General features: G+C 38.5%; 1 protein-coding gene across 1 annotated transcript in view; it reads right to left on the reverse strand.

The window, feature by feature from the left end:
• Positions 1-23,202, reverse strand: part of RNF128 (ring finger protein 128) — a gene marked incomplete at its 5' end in the record, with an annotated part of 94,231 nt that extends 71,029 nt beyond the window's left edge. Inside the window, one exon of the mRNA XM_081222519.1 lies at positions 22,797-23,202. Within this exon, the coding sequence (XP_081078645.1) occupies positions 22,797-23,202 (406 nt within the window). The remainder of the gene's footprint in view (positions 1-22,796) is intronic.

The raw sequence follows: 23,202 nt of genomic DNA on the forward strand, positions 1-23,202 counted from the left end.
CTGAAGTAGTTTGAGTGATCAAAGAAAGTTAGCCTGAGATTTAAACACTGCCAGTGGACTAGCTGCATGCAGGTAATTAGATTAGTGGCATAACTTAGCATATTTATATTCTGTATATCGCCTTACTCCCATGAGCATGTAACCACTAAAGAGGATCTATGAACTCACTGGTTTTATTCATTCTGGGAATTTATTCACATCTTCAAGGTGCTTGGTTTTAAAGTAATCATTTAGATTGATTTTTGTTTTATTTAAATCTATTTGGCTGAACTTGACTGAGTATCTTGGTGTTCTCTTAATTGAAAGAGTTGCCATATGATGTCAGAAGACATTGGAAATTTTACTTCAGATGCCAATATAGCATGTTACTGTTTAAATATCCTTGAGACAAGTACCAAGGTGTTTAGTCATAAAAATGCTTAACATGCCCTCTGCTGAGCCTTTCTTTTATAAGATTGAAATTGAAAAATGCTGTGTCATCAGGTTGTACAGTGGGTTGAGAAAAGGAATTCCTCTGTAATGATCACATGCAATGAATAAACCCTAAATACAGATTCATGAGTCTTTCTGGCACGGATAAGTCTGGCTCACTTAGCTGGTTTCAAAAGGAAGATTTAAAATGTTATCTAGGGCTTCCCTGGTGGCACAGTGGTTGGGAATCTGCCTGCCAATCTGCCTGCAGGGGACACGGGTTTGAGCCCTGGTCCGGGAAGATCCCACATGCCGCAAAGCAACTAAGCCCGTGTGCCACAACTACTGAGCCTGCTCTCTAGAGCATTCGAGCCACAACTACTGAGCCCATGTGCCACAACTACAGAAGCCCACGTGCCTAGAGGCCGTGCTCTGCAACAAGAGAAGCCACCACAATGAGAAGCCCGCACACAAGGAAGACCCAATGCAGCAAAAAATAAATAAAATAAAATAAAATAAAATGCTATCTAGACCCAAAGAAACGAAAACTTTGTTATGCACTTGAGAATTCCCGTGTTTTATGAGCAAGATAATCTTATTGTCAGGTAATCGCTGCATAAATATGTAAACCAACTAAATAACTCTACCATTATTATATTTTATGTAATTATTACATTATTATACAAACCAACTAAATCATTCTGCCACAAGAGGATATCTGTGAAGACGTGGATTTTTTTTTAATAAGTGATTCTTTTTTTAAAATATTTATTTATTTATTTATTTTTGGCTGTGTTGGGTCTTCGTTTCTGTGTGAGGGCTTTCTCTAGTTGCGGCGAGTGGGGGCCACTCTTCATCACGGTGCACGGGCCTCTCACTATTGCAGCCTCTCTTGTTGAGGAGCACAGGCTCCAGACGCGCAGGATCAGTAGATGTGGCTCACGGGCCCAGTTGCTCCATGGCATGTGGGATCTTCCCAAACCAGGGCTCGAATCCATGTCCCCTGCATTGGCAGGCAGATTCTCAACCACTACACCACCAGGGAAGCCCCCGAAGAGGTGGATTTTAATTCAAGATTTTTGCAGGGTTTGCAAAGATGCATTTCTACCTACCTCCTGCCCTGCCCCTATCCCAAAGGTTTTGTCTGAGACCAAATCCTATGAATCAGCAGGTGTTCTTATAAATTTAGAGGGTGTTTTTCTTATGGAGAAGAATGGGGATTTAGATTCAGTGTTTTCTTCAGCAAAAATTATTTTTATATTTTTGTTGGATCAAAATATTTTTTAACATCCTCTATGGCAGCAGTCCCCAACCTTTTTGGCACGATGGACCGGTTTCATGGAAGACAATTTTTCCACGGGCCGGACAGGGGTGGGTGCTTCAGGCGGTAATGCGAGCAATGGGGAGGGATGGGGAGCGGCAGATGAAGCTTCCCTCACTTGCCTGCCTCTCGCCTCCTGCTGTGCAGCCCGGTTCCTAACAAGCCATGGACCATCCAGCAAGTATCTTCCCCACAACTTCCTTACAGTCAAATGGGGATGTACACAGTTCGGTTGTATAAACTGTACACATAGCCACATTTTACTTGACCACATATTCCTGCTTATAGCTTCAGAAGAAGCAAATCATGAGACTAGACAAAATCTAGAGACTATTATTTGTACTCTCCCCAGTGCCAACTGGCGCTCAAAAAATAGAACTGGCCAGAATATAGCTGGCTATTTTCTTTATGAATTTCTCCCTAAGGCGTCAAGATCAGCTTTCATACCCCTGGGAGTCAAAAAGGTTTTCATTTTTATCAAACTGAAAATTCTTCTGGATTCATTTAAGTCAATGCCCTCAATGAAATTATTGTTCTCTGAGTTTTATCCAACTGCTTACACCATTAACAAAATAAAATAACAACAGGTGCAAAAGTAATGATTGGAGCACTAGAGATTTGTCTCGTGGTATATATTAGTCTTCCCTGCTTTCCTTTTGTTATGAATGTTAGTGGTATGTCAAAGACAAGGGTGAAACTGACTCAAGGACAGGAAAACAAACATATTAAAGGAATTTAGATTATCTATTTTTCCATATTTCAGTAGAACATGGTACTTTACTGTTTAGCCTTTCAGATATCAGAATACTACAATCTATGCAGTAATTAAATTTATCTGAAGGTAAATTTAGGACAATAAGGGTTTTGTTTGTTTTTTTGTTTTTGCCCTTTTGCTCAGCTGAAGGCAAAGAAGCCTTGAATTACCCTTCTACTCTGAGTAATATTTTCTTTCTCTAAAGTGCAAATAGGGTATGTGATATGAGAAGATAGTTTAAAATATATACTGTCTCCAAGATCTTACTGTAAGGAAATGGAAATATTCCCATACGAAGTTATAGCACAAAAATGTCCCAAATAAATGTCAGAAAAAAAACTCACAAAACACCACAACTGCATGTTTTTAAAATGTAATTACAGGTTAAGAGCACAGGTCCATTAAACGGAAGCCTAAAGGACCAGATTTTTAAGGTATTACTGCTTGAAGGAGACACATCTTGTATTTACCACTTTACTAACATTTTAAGTGTTCACAGAGTGAGGATTAATGGGCTGTGGACATCAATTTTTTTCAGAGACGTATTAATAGGACATCCAATAGTTTAAACAATTTTCACAAATGAACAATGTGGATATTCTTTTAGATTTAACTTTTTTCATTGCAAGAAGTACAGTCCAAGCATACAGAATAAAGAAAATAGAACTCTACTTTCACTATCAAATTATTTTGCAAGTAGAGTAAAACTTTACTAAATCAAACTTGCTTGAAGCTGGCAAGCTCTATAATTGGAATTATAGAATATAGTAATGTTTCATTATTTTGGAGAAGGGCTAGGACTTATTCTATGATGAAAGGAAGCTTATGGTGTATATTAGTTCTGCACTGGGAACAGTTAGATGAAAAAAAACCCCACATTTTTATGTCTTCTTCTATTCCCATGTTAGAAAACCCAATTGTCAGCCAGAGCTTGCTCTCCCTAGGAGCTTACCTCTTAGTCACTGCAGAGCTATCCCTAGGCCCAGGCTATGGGTATGTAAACAAGAACGAATAGCACCCAAGGGTTTTATGCCCCAGTGTTTAACCTCACCCTTGTATCCCAGGTGAGGGAGATGTCATGTGATAATATGCATCAGGTTAGAGCCCTAGTATTTCTCTTTAGGCCTTCTTTAAGCTTCCCTTGTTCAGCCAAAGGGCTACAGTTTTCAGGGGAGAAAGGATGTGTTCTTTGTGAAATGGTCAGAGCAACCACACATCTTCCTTCAGCCGAAATGCAACTTAACCCCTCTCTCCATCTGACTTCTGTTCCAAGAATTCTCCTCAAAGCCCTTTGGTAAATACGGCCTTTTTGCATATCCTGGCTTTTTGACAAGACTAATTTTCGAAGAACATTTGCCTGTATGGTCGGAATGGTACTAAATTTCTCAGAATTAACCACTGTGGCCTCCGACTGCAGCTGATTTTACCATACACAAGTTACTGAGCATATAGATGCTGGTTATATCCTGTATGAGGTTAATAAAAATAATCAGTGGAAAAATTAATTTGACAAATGGTTATTTGGTCCATGTAGGCATTTTTTAGTGGTAAAATAATGTCAGACCTCCTATGTGACTGATTCTACACTCCTCCTCCTCAGCCTCTGTCACTGAATTGACTGCCTGAGGAGAAGAACTCAATTTACATTTCCATTTAAAAGCTAAAAATATACACAAGTAAATGTAGATTGGATTTGATTCAGTTCTGGAATGGGGGGCATACAGACATTTAATCATTGCAATTTTGAAGTCCTAAGGCCTTGACTAGGTTTCTACCTGTTTTTACTAAAAGCATTAGTCATAACAGATCATTTCCCAGAACATTTGATTTATTAAAATGGCCCCAAAGAATTTTGTCATGAGCTCATTCTTTATAAGGATTTCATATTTTCATGAAACATCCTCCAGATACCTATGTAACACTTAACTCAAGCCCCAACTTGCACCTGACTTAAGACTTTAAAGAAGTTCCATTTGGAACCTTAAGGCTGGTTAGTTTTACTTTTGGGTCATTCAGCACCTATTACCTTCAGTGTACTCCCCTTCCCCGCCCAAACATTAACATGTCCCTCTTTCACCCTTGTAATCTACAGCCACAGCTCTAGGACCCCACTGATCTAAATTCATTCATATATTCATCTCTACCCTATTCAGCTCTGCCCTTCTTAACTCCTTCAAGAGTGCCTGCTCTCTTGTGAATAATTCTCTTATGTTTTATATAGACTGCCAGCCTTCTACACTGATAACCCAAGTCCTCTATTTGTCTGAGACACTTTTACCTTCACACCAATGCTTCCTGCTCTCACATTCATGTCATCCTTAGTTATTGCCCCAAATGGAAGCTAATACGTTTAATCTTCATTTCTGTGCTCCCCTCTCTGTACTGTTCATTACTTTCTTCTTCCACTGCTCTTTCCCCCGAATTTCCACTGTGTCTTCTAGATCTCTGGTTACATGACACATGCCTAACCAGTAAATTTCTGTCATTTACCCTTCACTGAGGGTTACACTAAAGCTTATGATATTTCCTTATGGTCCCTGACCCATCTTACCCCTGAAGACACCACTTCTCCTTCAGTTACTTTTAGTAGAGGCAGCTCATCCTTCTGTATCCTACATATTTCAGGGCTATAAGGGGTCTCCTCACTCCCACATGATAATCTCCAGACTACTTTTCCCCCACCGTCATGAGTAAAACCCATTTTTTGGAGACTCATGGCAGTCAAGAGACTCATGGCACTTGGTTTTACCACCTTCTATTCCTTCCCTCCCTGTTTGGTCATGGACCAGCCTCCCAGTCATTCTACCACATATATGAAGACTTTGTCATTTGGATCACAGGCATTCTCTCCACCCTAAGTTCTTCCATCATCCAACACTCTGACCTCATTGTGATTCAACTTCAGGGACTTTTGTCTCTATTCCAGTGTAGTCACCCCACTTCCATGACCAGACTCTGGACATTATTATCATCCTGATCTGCTCAACTTCTGAAGTCATAACAGAAATACTCCACTTTCTGATTGCCTGCTCTGTAGCTCTCCCTTTTATACTCCCACTACTTATCTTTCAGTTCTCTGTTATAATCATCTATAACATTAACATCCACGTTGATGACCTTCCCAACACTATGACCTCATAATTTCTTAACCTCTTCATCTCCAATAATCTTAACACTTCTATTAATAGTGCTTTTTATATTCTGCCTTCTACTAGTTGTATAAATATTGGTTCTCCCTACTACATTTTCCTCCTTGAGGGCAATGATCGTGTTTTGGTACCATTTTTGTATGGTGCCTTGCATAGTATATGCTCACCAGAAAGGTATTCTAGTATTGTGTACTGATTAAAAGCGCAGATTCTGGAGTCAGGGTATAGAGCTATAGAGTTCAAAGCCTAGTTTTGCAATCTACTAGCTGTATGACCATGAGGGGAAGTTAACAAATGTTTCTATGTCTCAGTTTCCATATATATATAAAATGGGGATACTAACACTTTGTACCTCATGGATTATTGAAGTGATTAATTACACTTAGAAGAAAGAATGTGCAGCACATAGCTAATAGAATATTTATTGTTAACAATTGCCTTCATAAAAGACAAAGAAAAACATATTTTAATAGGAATTAGGTGCAATGCTGAAAGAAAAGAAAGAGCTCCAGGTAATAGGAATAATGATACGGAGACAGTCATTTAAAATAGAAATTGAAAGCAAGTAAATTATTACGCAAATTTTCATTTCCTTCTATTTGTACTTTCCACCGAAGAGGTGCCAATGTATTGATTATTGCTAGAGACTAATTTATTTAACCATGTGGTATCACTATCATTGCATGATAAAGAAGATCACATAGGACTTCTCTGTTGGTGCAGTGGTTAAGAATCTGGTTTAAGACCACACACTATAAAACTCTTAGAGGAAAACAAAGGAAAAACACTCTTTGACATAGACCACAGCAAGATCTTTTTTGACCCACCTCCTAGAGTAATGGAAATAAAAACAAAAATAAACAAATGGCACTTAATTAAACTTAAAAGCTTTTGCACCACAAAGGAAACCATAAACAGGATGAAAGACAACCCTCAGAATGGGAGGAAATATTTGCAAATGAAACAACGAACAAAGGATTAATCTCCAAAATATACAAGCAGCTCATGGAGCTCAACATCAAAAGATAAACAGTCCAATTAAAAAATGGGCGGGGGCTTCCCTGGTGGCGCAGTGGTTGAGAGTCCACCTGCCGATGCAGGGGACACAGGTTCGTGCCCCGGTCCGGGAAGATCCCACATACCGTGGAGCGGCTAGGCCCGTGAGCCATGGCCGCTGAGCCTGCGCATCTGGAGCCTGCGCGTCTGGAGCCTGCGCGTCCGGAGCCTGTATTCTGCAACGGGAGAGGCCACAACAGTGCGAGGCCCGTGTACTGCAAAAAAAAAAAAAAAAAAAAAAAAGGCGGGAAAAAAAAAGGGCGGAAGACCTAAATAGACATTTCACCAAGGAAGACATACAGATGGCTAAGAGGCACATGAAAGATGCCCAACATCACTAATTATTAGAGAAATGCAAATCAAAACTACAATGAGGTATCACCTCATGCCTGTTGGCATGGCCATTATGAAAAAATCTACAAACAGTAAATGCTGGAAAGGGTGTGGTGAAAAGGGAATCCTCCTGCACTGCTGGTGGGAATGTAAACTGATACAGCCACTATGGAAAACAGTATGGAGGTTCCTTAAGAAACTAAAAATATAACTACCATACGACCCAGCAATCCCACTACTGGGCATATAACCTGAGAAAACCATAATTCAAAAAGAGTTATGTACCACAATGTTCCTTGCAGCACTATTTACAATAGCCAGGACATGGAACCATCATAAATGTCCATCGACAGATGAATGGATAAAGATGTGGCACATATATACAATGCAATATTACTCAGCCATAAAAAGAAATGAAACTGAGTTATTTGTAGTGAGGTGGCTAGACCTAGAGTCTGTCATACAGAGTGAAGTAAGTCAGAAAGAGAAAACGCATACCGTATGTTAACACATATATACGGAACCTAAAAAAAAATGGTACTGATGAACCTAGTTGCAGGGCAGGAATAAAGACGACATAGACATAGAGAATGGACTTGAGGACACGGGGTGGGGGAAGGGTAAGCTGGGACGAATTGAGAGAGTGGCATGGACATATATACACTACCAAACGTAAAATAAATAGCTAGTGGGAAGCAGCTGCATAGCACAGGGAGATCAGCTCGGTGCTTTGCGATGACCTAGAGGGGTGGGATAGGGAGGATGGGAGGGTGGTTCAAGAGAGAAGGGATATGGGGACATATGTATGCATATGGCTGAGTCACTTTGGTGTACAACAGAAACTAACACAGTATTGTAAAGCAATTATACTCCTATAAAGATCTATTAAAAAAAAAAAAAAGAATCTGCCTGCCAATTCAGGGGACCCTGGTTTGAGCCCTGGTCCGGGAAGATCCTACATGCCACAGAGCAACTAAGCCCGTGCACCACAACTATTGAGCCTACGCTCTAGAGCCTGCAAGCCACAACTACTGAGCTCGTGTGCTGCAACTACTGAAGCCTGCACACCTAGAGCCCGTGCTCTGTAAGAAGAGAAGCCACCGCAGTGAGAGGCTCGCACACCACAATGAAGAGTGGCCCCCACTCATTGCAACTAGAGAAAGCCCGCGCGTAGCAACAAAGACCCAACGCAGCCATAAATAAATACATAAAATATTTTTTAAAAAGATCACATGATAATATATATTATTAAAAATTTAGATACAAATATGATATACAACTAAAAATCTAAAACGTTAGGTGGAGTTCATTATTGCTTATATGATGTGATAAGGGATGCTTTGAAATACGATTTCCCCCAATTTACTGTTCCACAGTTCTTTCAAAGGTCCTGGAATTATCATCAGTTAGAAATTGGGTTTGTTTGTCTAAGTCATGTTGTTTCCAAGTACAACAAATAAAGTTTCCCCTGGGATACTTTAACAAAGTAGCTCCTGCATATCTAACAATTACCTAAATGAGTAGGACATAAGACTTGAGAGTTTAGATGGAAACAGATATAATTTATTTACATGAAGTCCTTGCTGTCTAGGGAGGTAAGCCTGAGTGATGGAAGAGGGGTAGCTGGGGTAAGAGAACTTAGGAACCAAGGATTGCTGAAAATAGAGGGAGAGGGTACTTAAGAGGAACTATTCTATTCTATGCAATCCTATCCAGGCATTTCTCTGTCTGTATTTACACACACACGCACACACACACACATCCGTGTACACATTCGTGTACACATTCTTTCCAAGTAATTATCAATAATTCGGGGGGCAATCAATGTCCTGGCAGCAAATTATAATATAATAAATAAAAGATTAAAAGTTTAGAAGGAAGAGGTAAGTAGAAAATATATATCAATGAACAAAAAGCACATGTTTAGACTTACAAAATATTCCTTGATTTTAAAAAAGTATTCCTAGATTTTAAAATGGAGAAAAGGGAGATAATGTACTTTAAAGAGCTCATAGTGAATTTACTCATTTTGTTTTTTTCTGGAAACCAGCATCCGGAGGTACTGTATCTTTGACTCCCTTATAAAAATATAAATTCTTATGCAGTTATGTATGTCTGTGCCTATATGGCAGGAGGTGGGGGTGGGGAGAGACAGACAGACAGATACTTGGGAATTTATTTGAGAGTATGAGAGAGAGGTACTAAAATCCTGTTTTTGTAAGCCAGGTTACAGTAAGGGTTATGATGTTTTCAGGGTTTTGTGAATTCCAAGCATAGCCGAGGTATTTTCCAGACCTAACATATTATACACTTGTTGGCATATCTCACGATCATACTCGTTTTAAAATAACTGTATCACTCTTTAACTTGTTGTGCAATGTGACTGTCAAATATTTTGCTTATAAACCTGACAGGTTTTTTCTATTTTATATCTGTCTCTACATTTATTATTCTTTACTATTCACTGTGGCACTTCATCTTGTTTTAATAAACAGTTTTTCTAGTTTGTCTAGATACTTTTAAATTTTGTTTGTGTCTTACAATTTGACACTCAACTTGGAATCATATGTATAAGCAACAAAAATGTTTTCAATCCTTTTATCAAGGGCACCAATAAAATGATATCTAAAAAAAGAAAGAAAAACAAAACATTCCCTTTTACCTATTGTTTCTTTTTTTTAAAAAACATCTTTATTGGAGTATAATTGCTTTACAATGGTGTGTTAGTTTCAGCTTGTTTCTGTATATCACTTTATTATTTCCCCTTAGCTGACAGTAAACTATCGGATTTCCCCTTTGGATTATATCCTACAATAGTGACTATAGCTGTATCTTTTTTTTTATTTGCAGTACATGGGCCTCTCACTGTTGTGGCCTCTCCCGTTGCAGAGCACAGGCTCCGGATGCGCAGGCTCAGCGGCCATGGCTCACGGGCCCAGCCTCTCCACGGCATGTGGGATCTTCCCAGACTGGGGCACGAACCCGTGTCCCCTGCATTGGCAGGCGGACTCTCAACCACTGCACCACCAGGGAAGCCCTATAGCTGTATCTTATATCTATCTACACATATACATACATAAGTATATGTATATACATATGTATTTATATTATAGCTTGCCAGTAAGAATAACAAGATTCAAAAGCCTTACTGAAGTCCTGAAACTTGATAAGGAGTATCTCCCAGAAACTTCTATCAAACAACACACTTAATGGTGGAACAGTGGGAGCATTTTGGTAGTAAAGTCAGGAACACGTCAAAAGTGTATATATTATCGCTACTAGAACCCTAGACAAAAGAATAAGACCACTGGAAAGAATGAAGAGGTACAATTAACATAAAAGATGAGGTAAAGCTTTGTAGAGAAAATGGTCATTTATCCTGAAAATTCAAGAGCCAACTATTAAAATGAAATAAGAGTTCAACAAGGCAGTCACATGCAAGAGCAATATCAATAGTGATGCAATGTCAATATCATTAACGTCCTTCGGTATCAGCAATAATTATGTTCATTGAAGTATTGTATATAAGAGAGCAGAGTTGAAAACAACCCAAATGTCCATTAGTAGGGGAGTGGTTGAATAAGTTATGAGTGTGTTCACACTATGAAATATTATGCAGTAGTTAAAAATGGATTAGATCTAAATATAAATTTATTAGTATGGAAATAACTCCAATTCCTACTATTGAGTGACAAAAGCAGGCTACAGAATAACTTCGTTAATGTGAAAAATAAAACACAGGTTGACTTTGTAGTTTCTATAGGTATACATATGTAAAAATTAATAGAAAAATCCTGAAAGGTTACCTACTGAATGAATAACAATAGTTATCTCTTGGGAGAGGCCTGAGATTGTGGGCAATAGTCAAGGGGGACTTTATATCTTGTGTTGTTTTTTAAAGGAGAAAGTATTACTTGTATAGGTAAAAATAAAAACAATTTTAAAGTACAATAGTTTGCCGAATTCACCTAATCAACTTCACTTAAACTTGTTTATCTTTTCATATATAAAAGGGAATTGCTTTCAAGTTTCTTAAACTTTCATTCATTTAACAACTAGTGAAGACTACGCACTATACAGTGGATGACATGGTCTCTGCCCTCCTGGAACCTACAATCAAGTGGGAAAGACAGAAAGACAGATAATAAGCAAATGAGAAAATCATTACACATTATAAGAAAATCATTACAATAATCATCTTATTATTATAAGATAATATGCAAATAAGAAAATCATTACACATTATAAGAGATTTCAACAGAAATGAGCACCAGGTTTTGATTGGAATTAATGCAGTAGGGGGAGAGTTCTTCAAAGAAGAGATTTAAACTGGGATTCGGAGAACCTGTTACGTGTGGTAGTGATGATGGTGATAGGGAGAAAAACAAGGACAAAGGGCCTCACAGAAGAAGCTTCGTGGGTTGGAGAAAATATCTGAAGGTCAGAGTGGTTAGGCATTGGTAGGGCAGGGGTGGCACTGTTAGGTTGGAAAGGTAGGCAGAGGCCAGATGATTCAAGTCCTTTCGGCATGGCAAAGTTTAGATTTTATTTGAAGAACAATGAAAAGTCATTGGGGGGTTTTGAGAAGAAGAGCAATGTGCTCCGACCTCGATTTTTAGAGGATCGCTCCAGCTGCCATGTCGAGAAAGTAGTGACATGGTTATATTTTTGGAGGAAGCATTATGTGAAAACATAAAAGAGAAATGACTTCGGTAGAGGGAACAGCAAGTGCAAAAGCTAGCTCTTTTGGTTTAGAAACAGAAAGAAGACCAGAGTGGCTGAGGCATAGTCATGTGGGAGAGAGGGGTGTGGAATCAGGTCTCATCACACAGGGCTTTGTAGGACATGGCATGAAGCCTGGATTTTATTCTAACTGGGACTGAATTCCATTTTCCACGGGATCACTCTGGCTGCTGGGTGGAAGACAAGACTCTGTAGGGGGGCGAGAATAAGAGGGAGACCCGCTGGGAGGTTACTGCAATAGTCCAGGTGAGACAGGATATTGGCCTGGGCTTGGATGGATGCAGCAAAGGTGGGAAAGGGGATGGATTTCAGAAATGCTTGGAGATTGAATCAATAGGACTTGATCTTTAATGAGATGTGGGGGTGTGAAGAAGAGGGCGGTTTCAAGTATTTTCAAGCTCAAGGCAGGGAAGGGTTTAGTGGGATTGAGGGACTGAAAGGAGCCCAGTGTGGCTGGATCTCAGTGTAGGGGACAGGAGGCATGCAGGGAGGTGAGAGGAGATGAGGTCAGAGTGGTGGGCATGAGCTAGGTGATTCATGGCTGGATGAGGACATGGAAATGAGTCTGAATGTACTCTAAGAGCAGTGGGAAGCTACTGAAGGGTTTTAAACAAGGTGTGGTTTGGTTTTATTCTAAAAAGGCACTTTGGCTTCAGTGTGGGTAGTGAGCTTAGAGGGGGACAAGAGAAGCAGGGAGATGAGTTAGGAGGTTATTGCAGAGGTCTGAGGATGAAGTCTTGGAGATGGTGCTGGGCAGATCTGAGATTCATTTGAAGTGGAACTGATTCGTTTTCTTGAATTAAACTCAAGTATATATTGGAGTCTAAGCCTTATTAAAGTTTTTATTATCTTCTCACTTCATTTATATATTATGTTTTTATTTCCCCTCTCAGTTCTAGAAAAATTTTTTTCTAAAACATGTGAGTTTGCTACTCTGATTAAACCCTTCCTTTCCATGTACTTAATTGCTGGGGAATTGGTGAGTTTGGGGGATTCTGAAATGCTGCAGACCTCACCCTGTAATACACTTCGCTGAACACAGTCGTAATGATAAAAACGTTAAGAAACATTTTATTCCTCTTAGATTACTGATTTTGCTGTAATAAGCTACAGTACATTAAAATCTAATTTTTCTTAGGGCAATTAACCTATTAATAGCATATTTAACTTTCAAAACCTGTTCTGTCAGCAAGCAAGTACTTAACATAGTCTGAATTTTCTGCTTTAATAACAGAGGAGTCCTGCCTTTTCTTGCACATCTGGGACAACTGGATGGATGGACGTCTCTGGAGCATTTGGAAATTGTTAGGAAGTTACATAATTACTTAAGGATACCATAAGCGTATCTTTCTACTTCCAACTGCATCAAAATGTAAATCAAAACACACTGCAAACTGGGAAACTTAGAATTAAAGGTTTACCTCCAAGTACTAGGTTAGACACCATTCCTCCTCGGTGGGAGCACTTCTCAGACTGAAGTTGTTCCCTTCAGAAAAGAGATACTGCTAGTAGCGGGGCTATGAATGGATTGGGCCCAGGAGTAAAGACATTCTGTATCCACATCATGAAACCATGAGAAGCAAGGAGTGCAGAAGCATCCCTTAGGCTTGCTGGGGACCTTGAAGGCAGGCTATAGGGGATAGGGAAGCACTGATACATAAAATGGAAGGAGATAATGTATTTGCACAGCAAATGCATAGGCATAGTATAAAGACATAGGCGTAGTATACTGTTGTTGAGAAAGAGGCAAGCAGCCCTTGACATCTGGGACCTGGCCTGGCACTACCAATCAGGCTTTGGTGTTTTCTTGTTGAACATAAATAATTTCACAGAGCATCAACAGTAGAGAAGGTCATTCTGTGCCATGATAGATCAAGACAAAAACAAGACCATTCCATAATCATGTCTGAACCCAGTCAAAATATGAACAGCATCCAAGTCACAAAAATGACCAGACATCTCCCATCCTGGCTAACATGAGTGACTGTTGCTTCTTTACTAATTACAGCTGTAGCTTCAGGTTAGTCTTCCCCACTTACAAATAAGGTTTATTTAGAAATCCAATCACAGAATTACCCCCTACTTTCTGACAGTATCCAAATCCAGAACAAAGCCAGCTAGAGTGACCTACTCAGCTTGGTTTTCCCAGGAATTTCCTGGTTTTAGCACTGAAAGTCCCAAGTTCCAGGAAATCCCTGTCTCAGGCAAACTGGGCTGGCTGGTCAATGGCCTGCTTCCTTAAACCCTCCCCCAAATCATCTGAAGCAAGCCCAAATCCTATAAATCCTTTCTTAAGCCCTCTTATTGAGATACCCCATCGTTTCCCATGGTGTGCATTCTACCTTTGCTGCAGTAAGTAATAAACCCAACTTTTTCAACTACAGGTCTGTTCCTAGGAGCCTTTGCTTGGAGGGCATTGACATCAGTAAGACATAAAGAGGCACAGCATTGTGGAAAGGCTAGGAAGGCCTAGCATGGAAAATGGGATGGAAGGAATGAAGAGATAGTGGCAACCAAGGAAGTGAAGGGGGTCCACATCCCTGAGGGGGGCTAGAGTGTGGTTTTCTGAAAAGGTGGTTTTTAGGGGTGATAAAAGATAAGGTGATAGAACACTCAAAGATTGGTTCAAGATGGCAGAGTAGAAGGACATGTGCTCACTCCCTCTTGCGAGAGCACCGGAATCACAACTAACTGCTGAACAGTCAACAAAAGGAAGACACTGGAACTCACCAAAAAAGATACCCCACAGCCAAAGACAAAGGAGAAGCCACAGTGAGAAGGTAGGAGGGGCACAATCACAATAAAATTAAGTCCCATAACTGCTGGGTGGGTGACTCACAAACTGGAGAACAATTATACCACAGAAGTCCACTCACTGGAGTGAAGGTCCTGAGCCCCATGTCAGGCTTCCCAACCTGGGGGTCTGGCAATGGGAGGAGGAATTCCTAGAGAATCAGACTTTGAAGCATAGCGGGATTTGATTGCAAGACTTTTTGACAGGACTGAGGGAAACAGAGACTCCACTCTTGGAGGGCACACACAAAGTAGTGTGCACATCGGGACCCAGGGGAAGGAGCAGTGACCCCATAGGAGTCTGAACCAAACCTACTACAAATGTGGGAGGGTCTCCTGCAGAGGATGGGGGTGGCTGTGGCTCACCCTGGGGACAAGGACACTGGCAGCAGAAGTTCTGGGGAGTACTCCTTGGCATGAGCCCTCCCAGAGTCCACCATTAGCCCCACCAAAGAACCAGGTAGGCTCCAGTGCTGGGTTGCCTCAGGCCAAACAACCAACAGGGAGGGAACCCTGCCCCACCCATCAGAAGACAAGAGGATTAAAGTTTTGCTGAACTCTGCTCACCAAAGCAACAGTCAGCTCTACCTACCACCAGTCCCTCCCATCAGGAAACTTGCACAAGCCTCTTAGATGCCTCATCCACCAGAGGGCACACAGCAGAAGCAAGAAGAACTACAGTTCTGCAGCCTGTGGAAGGAAAACCACATTCACAGAAAGAGAGACAAAATGAAAAGGCAGAGGACTTGGTACCAGATGAAGGAACAAGATAAAACCCCAGAAAAACAACTACATGAAGTGGAGATAGGCAACCTTCCAGAAAAAGAATTCAGAATAATGATAGTGAAGATGATCCAGGACCTCGGAAAAAAATGGAGGTAAAGATCGAGAATATGCAAGAAATGTTTAACAAAGACCTAGAAGCATGAAAGAGCAAACAAACAGAGATGAACAATACAATAACTGAAATGAAAAATATACTAGAAGGAATCAATAGCAGAATAACTGAGGCAGAAGAACGGATAAGTGACCTGGAAGACAGAAGGGTGGAATTCACTGCCGTGGAACAGAATAAAGAAAAAAGAATGAAAAGAAATGAAGACAGCCCAAGAGACCTCTGGGACAACATTAAACTCAACAACATTTGCATTATAGAAGGAGAAGAGAGAGAGAAAGGACGTGATAAAATATTTGAAGAGATTATAGATGAAAACGTCCCTAACATGGGAAAGGAAATAGCCACCCAAGTCCAGGAAGCGCAGAGAGTCCCAGGCAGGATAAACCCAAGGAGAAACATGCCGAGACACATAGTAATCAAACTGACAAAAATTAAAGACAAAGAAAAATTACTGAAAGCAACAAGGGAAAAACGACAAATAACATACAGGAGAACTCCCATAAGGTTAACAGCTGATTTCTCAGCAGAAACTCTACAAGCCAGAAGGGTGTGGCATTTTCTATTTAAAGTGATGAAAGGGAAGAACCTACAACCAAGATTACTCTCCCCGGCAAGGATCTCATTCAGATTTGATGGAGAAATCCAAAGGTTTATGGACAAGCAAAAGCTAAGAGAATTCAGCACCACCAAACCAGCTCTACGATAAATGCTAAAGGAACTTCTCTAAGTGGGAAACATAATAGAAGAAAAGGACCTACAAAAACAAACCCATAACAATTAAGGAAATGGTCATAGGAACATACATATCAATAATTACCTTGAACGTGAATGGATTAAATGCTCCAACCAAAAGACACAGGCTTGCTGAATGGATACCAAAACAAGACCCATATATATGCTGTCTACAAGAGACCCACTTCAGACCTAGGGACACATATAGTCTGAAAGTGAGGGGATGGAAAAAGATATTCCATGCAAACGGAAATCAAAAGAAAGCTGGAGTAGCAATTCTCATATCAGACAAAATAGACTTTAACATAAAGACTATTATAAGACACAAGGAAGGACACTACATAATGATCAAGGGATCAATCCAAGAAGAAGATGTGACAATTGTAAATATTTATGCACCCCAGATAGGAGCACCTCAATACATAAGGCAAATGCTAACAGCCAGAAAAGGGGAAATCGACAGTAACACAATAATAGTAGGGAACTTTAACACCCCACTTTCACCAATGGACAGATCATCCAGACAGAAAATTAATAAGAAAAAACAAGCTTTAGATGACACAATAGACCAGATAGATTTAATTGATATTTATAGGATATTCCATCCAAAAAGAGCAGACTACACTTTCTTCTCCAGTGCACACAGAACATTCTCCAGGATAGATCACATCTTGGGTCACAAATCAAGCCTCGGTAAATTTAAGAAAATTGAAATCATATCAAGCATCTTTTCCGACCACAATGCTATGAGATTGGAAATCAATTACAGGGAAAAAAAACGTAAAAAATACAAACACATGGAGGGTAAACAATACATTACTAAATAAACAGGAGATCACTGAAGAAATCAAAGAGGAAATCAAAAAATTCCTAGAGACAAATGACAATGAAAACATGATGATCCAAAACCTATGGGATGCAGGAAAAGCAGTTCTAAGAGGGAAGTTAATAGCAGCACAACCCTACCTCAAGAAACAAGAAAACTCTCAAATAAACAATCTAAGCTTACACCTAAAGGAACTAGAGAAAGAAGAACAAACAAAACCCAAAGTTAGTAGAAGGAAAGAAATCATAAAGATCAGAGCAGAAATAAATGAAATAGAAACAAAGAAAACAATAGCAAAGATAAATAAAACTAAAGCTGGTTCTTTGAGAAGATAAACAAAATTGATAAACCTTTAGCCAGACTCATCAAGAAAAAGAGGGAGAGGACTCAAATCAATAAAATTAAAAAAGAAAAAGGAGAAGTTACAATGGACACTGCAGAAATACTAAGCATCATAGGAGACTACTACAAGCAACTCTTTGCCAATAAAATGGACAACCTGGAAGAAAGGGACAAATTCTTAGAAAGGTATAACCTTCCAAGACTGAACCAGGAAGAAATAGAAAATATAAACAGACCAATCACAAGTAATGAAATTGAAACTGTGACTAAAACTCTTCCAACAAACAAAAGTCCAGGACCAGATGGCTTCACAGGTGAATTCTATCAAACCTTTAGAGAAGAGCTAACACCCATCCTTCTCAAACTCTTCCAAAAAATTGCAGAGGAAGGAACACTCCTAAACTCATTCTACCATCACCCTGATACCAAAACCAAACAAAGATACTACAAAAAAAGAAAATTACAAACCAATATCACTGATGAACATAGGTGTAAAAATCCTCAACAAAATACTAGCAAACAGAATCCAACAGCACACTAGAAGGATCATACACCATGACCAAGTGGGATTTATCCCAGGGATGCAAGGATTCTTCAATATACTCAAATCAATCAATGTGATACACTATATTAACAAATTGAAGAATAAAAACCATATGATCCTTTCAATAGATGCAGAAAAAGCGTTTGGTGAAATTCAACACCCATTTATGATAAAAACTTTCCAGAAAGTGGGCATAGAGGGAACCTACCTCAACATAATAAAGACCATATGCAACAAACCCACAGCAAACATCATTCTCAATGGTGAAAAACTGAAAGCATTTCCTCTAAGATCAGGAACAAGACAAGGATGTCTACCCTCACCACTATTATTCAACATAGTTTTGGAAGTCCTAGCCACGGCAATCAGAGAAGCCAAAGAAATAAAAGGAATACAAATTGGAAAAGAAGAAGTAAAACTGCCACTGTTTGCAGATGACATGATACTATATAGAGAGAATCCTAAAGATGCCACCAGAAAATTTCTAGAGCTAATCAATGAACTTGGTAAAGTTGCAGGATACAAAATTAATGCACAGAAATCTCTTGCATTCTTCCTATACACTAACAATGAAAGACCAGAAAGAGAAATTAAGGGAACAATCCCATTCACCATTGCAACAAAAAGAATAAAATACCTAGGAATAAACCTACCTAAGGAGGTAAAAACCTGTACTCAGAAAACTATAAGACACTGATGAAAGAAATCAAAGATGACACAGACAGGTGGAGAGATATACCATGTTCTTGGATTGGAAGAATCAATATTGTTAAAATGACTATACTACCCAAAGCAATCTACACATTCAATGCAATCCCTATCAAAGTACCACTGGCATTTTTTACAGAACTAGAACAAAAAACCTTAAAATTTGTATGGAAACACAAAAAACCCCCAATAGCCAAAGCAGTCTTGAGGGAAAAAAACGGAGCTGGAGGAATCAGACTCCCTGACTTCACACTATACTACAAAGCTACAGTAATTAAGACAGTATGGTACTGGCACAAAAACAGAAATGTTGATCAATGGAACAGGATAGAAAGCCCAGGGATAAACCCACACACCTATGGTCAACTAATCTATGATAAAGGAGGCAAGGATATACAATGGAGAAAAGACAGTCTCTTCAATAAGTGGTGCTAGGAAAACTGGACAGCTACAGGTAAAAGAATGAAATTAGAACACTCCTTAACACCATACACAAAAATAAACTCAAAATGGATTAGAGACCTAAATGTAAGACTAGACATTTTAAAACTCTTAGAAGAAAACATAGGAAGAACACTCTTTGACATAAATCACAGCAAGATCTTTTTTGATCCACCTCCTAGAGTAATGGAAATAAAAACAGAAATAAACAAATCGGACCTAATGAAACTTAAAAGGTTTTGCAAAGCAAAGGAAACTACAAACAAGACAAAAAGACAACCCTCAGAATGTGAGAAAATATTTGCAAACGAATCAATGGACAAAGGATTAATCTCCAAAATATATAAACAGCTCATGCAGCTCAATATTAAAAAAACAAACAACCCAATCCACAAATGGGCAGAAGACCTAAATAGACATTTCTCAAAAGAAGACATACAGTTGTCCAAGAAGCACATGAAAAGTTGCTCAACATCACTAATTATTAGAGAACTGCAAATCAAAACTACAATGAGGTATCACTTCACACCAGTTAGAATGGCCATCATCAGAAAATCTACAAACAAGAAATGCTGGAGAGGGTATGGAGAAACGGGAACCCTCTTGCACTGTTGGTGGGAATGTAAATTGATACAGCCACTATGGAGAACAGTATGGAGATTCCTTAAAAAACTAAAAATAGAATTACCATATGACCCAGCAATCCCACTCCTGGGCATATACCCTGAGAAAGCCATAATTCAAAAAGAGTCATGTACCACAATGTTCATTGCTGCTCTATTTACAATAGCCAGGTAATGGAAGCAACCTAAATGCCCATTGACAGACGAATGGGTAAAGAAGATGTGGTACATATATACAATGGAATATTACTCAGCCATAAAAAGGAACAAAATTGGGTCATTTGTAGAGATGTGGATGGATCTAGAGACTGTCATACAGAGTGAAGTCAGTCAGAAAGAGAAAAACAAATATCATATATTAACGCAGGTATGTGGAACCTAGAAAAACGGTACAGATGAACTGGTTTGTAGGGCAGAAATAGAGACACAGATGTAGAGAACTAACGTATGGACACCAAGGGGGGAATTTGGTGGGGGGTGGTGGTGGTGGGATGAATTGGGAGATTGGGATTGACATATATACACTAATATGTATAAAATAGATAACTAATTTAAAAAACGATAATGTGATAGATGGTAAAGCCTTGAGCTTTTGTAGGATGAGGAGGACGAGTTGTTGCCCTACCCTCTGTGCCTAAACAAAACCCTAATGAAAGACAGCAAAAACAAACACAATTTTGGCTTATGTTATAAAATAATGACTCAATCTTTAATGGTCTAGGGGCTGATCATAGAGTTTTCATATCCACACTCCCTTCCCTATGTTTGTCAACTGAATCATATAATAGTTTCTATATAAGAGAAATTTCTTGGAAGGAAGAACTCCAGTGACACACTAGTTGACAGGTTTTATAACGGCAAAACACTAAACTTACAATTTTAATTCTTTGGGGTTGAGATCGTTCAATGTTAAAGATCAACATTCATTAAATAAAGACCCTAAAACCGTGCCTGACATATATTAAATGGCAATAAATATTAACTATTACAATTACTATGATTATGCTATCTTTTCAAACGTGCTTATTTTAAAACGGGCAATGCCGTAGTATTAAAAAATGTTTTTGATCACATATCCTTGATTATATTGGAAGTATATATTCAATGATAAATGTAACTGCTTTGTTTCTTAAATTCTGCTCAGAGACATATACTCAAATGACTGTGCATGCCTTTTGGAGAGATTTACTGTTTTGGTCAGACTTTTAAATTCAGTGGCTGGGCACCTACTTTCCAGTAGTTGGCCCTTACTGCATGATGCAAAGCAAGTTTGGAAAACATGACTACTATTTAGTTTGATGCTGTTTATACTTTTAAAAAAGCAGAAGATTTATAAAACAGAAACAGACTCACAGACAGAAAACAAACTTATGTTTACCAAAGGAGAAAGGTGGGGAGGAATAATAAATCAGGAATTTTGGGGTAACATATACACACTACTATATATAAAATAAACAACAAGGACCTACTGCATAGCACAGGGAACTATACTCAATATTTTATAATAACCTATATGGGAAAATAATCTGAAAAAGAACATATATATATATATATAAATATATATAAGTATATATATATATATATATATATATATATATATATATATATATATAACTGAATCACTTTGCTGTACACCTGAGAGTAACACAACATTGTAAATCAACTATACTTCAATTTAAAAAAAAGAAAGAAAATTATCCTAAAGAAAGCAGGGGAGTGAACAGCAGAATGTGGCTATGCATGTAAAAGGAAACCTAGAATACTCAGAATCTCTAAGTTGAAACATAGAGCAAGTAGGTTCCTTAGAAAAGGTTTAATTTCTATTTTTCAACAGAAAGCCACCTCATTTTATTTCTACAAAAATAAAAGTCACTCGTAAAATTATAGGAACATGCAGAGAATGTTTATGAAGTGCTCTTAACTTCAAAAGAAAAAAATGTGAATGCCTGGGTTCTCGAAATGTCCAGGATATGTTAAAAAAGGTAGCAAGTAGAGTTTTGTACATTTACAATAATTTTGTACTGTTAAAGACGATGTTACCTAATTTTTGATACCCAGAGAAACAAGCAGCTTGTTTTTCAAAGATTAGTACTAAATTGCCATACTGTAGGTACACAACCTGGATGTTCCACTCTACTACTCTTAACACAAATTTGTTTTTTTCTTACAGTTCTGAAATCTGGTTGACTTAATTTACATTAATCTTCTCAGAGGCCAAACTTGGTGGTGAGAATACCAATTATCCTGGTATTGTGTTCAACCAGATCTTACCCTGTTTGAAATTAACATTTTTCTCCTTTGGCCAAGTCTGGGGTCAAAAAAACCTTTACCCACCTACAGTATAGAAAACTTGTTTCAGAAGTCTACTTCTTCACTGGTTTAAAACCATTTATTTGGAAAGTGGCATTTTTTACAAAATGAAAACAGTAATTCTAAGAAGTAAATTCCTTCACAAAATTAATAAATTAGATAATTATGTTTACTTAAGAAGTCATAAGTAAACATTTTTAAGGGAAATCTTTACTTTTGGTGTGAATTACAGAGGTATCCAATTTCAGCCTTACCGTTTTCAATGTATAATGTTTCTTACAGAGTAGTTTTATAAATATTAGTCCCACAGACATTAAAATCTCACATGCATACAGCAGAGAGTTGAATTCTCATTTCTGTAAACATTTTTTCACACTTACAATATGCTACTGTTTAATCATAATAATGAATCCGTTTTGCAGTTACTGCACACTTGAATACATACAACCCTGAATCAAACTGAAAAGTACAAATTAAGAATGAAATTAAAATATTTATATTTTCTTGAATGTTTACAGGTAAAGGCACATTTATTAAAAAGCAATTATGTAATACACAGTGAGAAAACTAGTAGAGCTAAGAACATCATGAAAGAAAACAGGAACCACTTCATGAATTGCTTTTGACCTTGGAACAAATTAATTGCCAATATTAAATAATAGTAAAGTAATTCAGAGTAGTGCCAGGCAAGAAAATTTAAAATACACTTGTTTTACAACCTCATTGACAGACCCTAGAGTCACTGTAGATGGAAATACCATGTTAAGATAAACAAAGACATTAACCCTCTTTGGGAATCAGTTCTTACTTACCGAAATTTGCCATCTGTATCGTCTGGTTGCCAGTCTCTGGAACATTGTAAATCACAACAGCATCAGCATTTTTTCTGCCTGCTGCTTGAATTTTTTCTGAAAATGTACAATTACCTCTTTCTATCAGTGCAATCCAGGGCTTCTTAGCATTAGTAAACTCAGTGTTGTAGTCACAAGCTTGGTAGTTACTGTTCTTAGGGATGCCCACCACCCCCATAGCATTAGCCACCGGTGAGGCTAATCCATAAACACCACATTCACATGTCTCTGTTGAAGTGTAGTTGCTGGTTTCATTGTAATAAGCCACAGTCACATGGGCATTCATTGAAAAAGGCGCTGTGATTTTAAATAAAAAGGTAAAAATTACCAGCAGCTGAAAACAACTGGACTTATTCTCCTGGTTCAT

The sequence above is a fragment of the Mesoplodon bidens genome (genome assembly GCF_964165515.1).
Source record: "Mesoplodon bidens genome assembly, chromosome: X".
NCBI classification, from domain to species: domain Eukaryota; kingdom Metazoa; phylum Chordata; class Mammalia; order Artiodactyla; family Ziphiidae; genus Mesoplodon; species Mesoplodon bidens.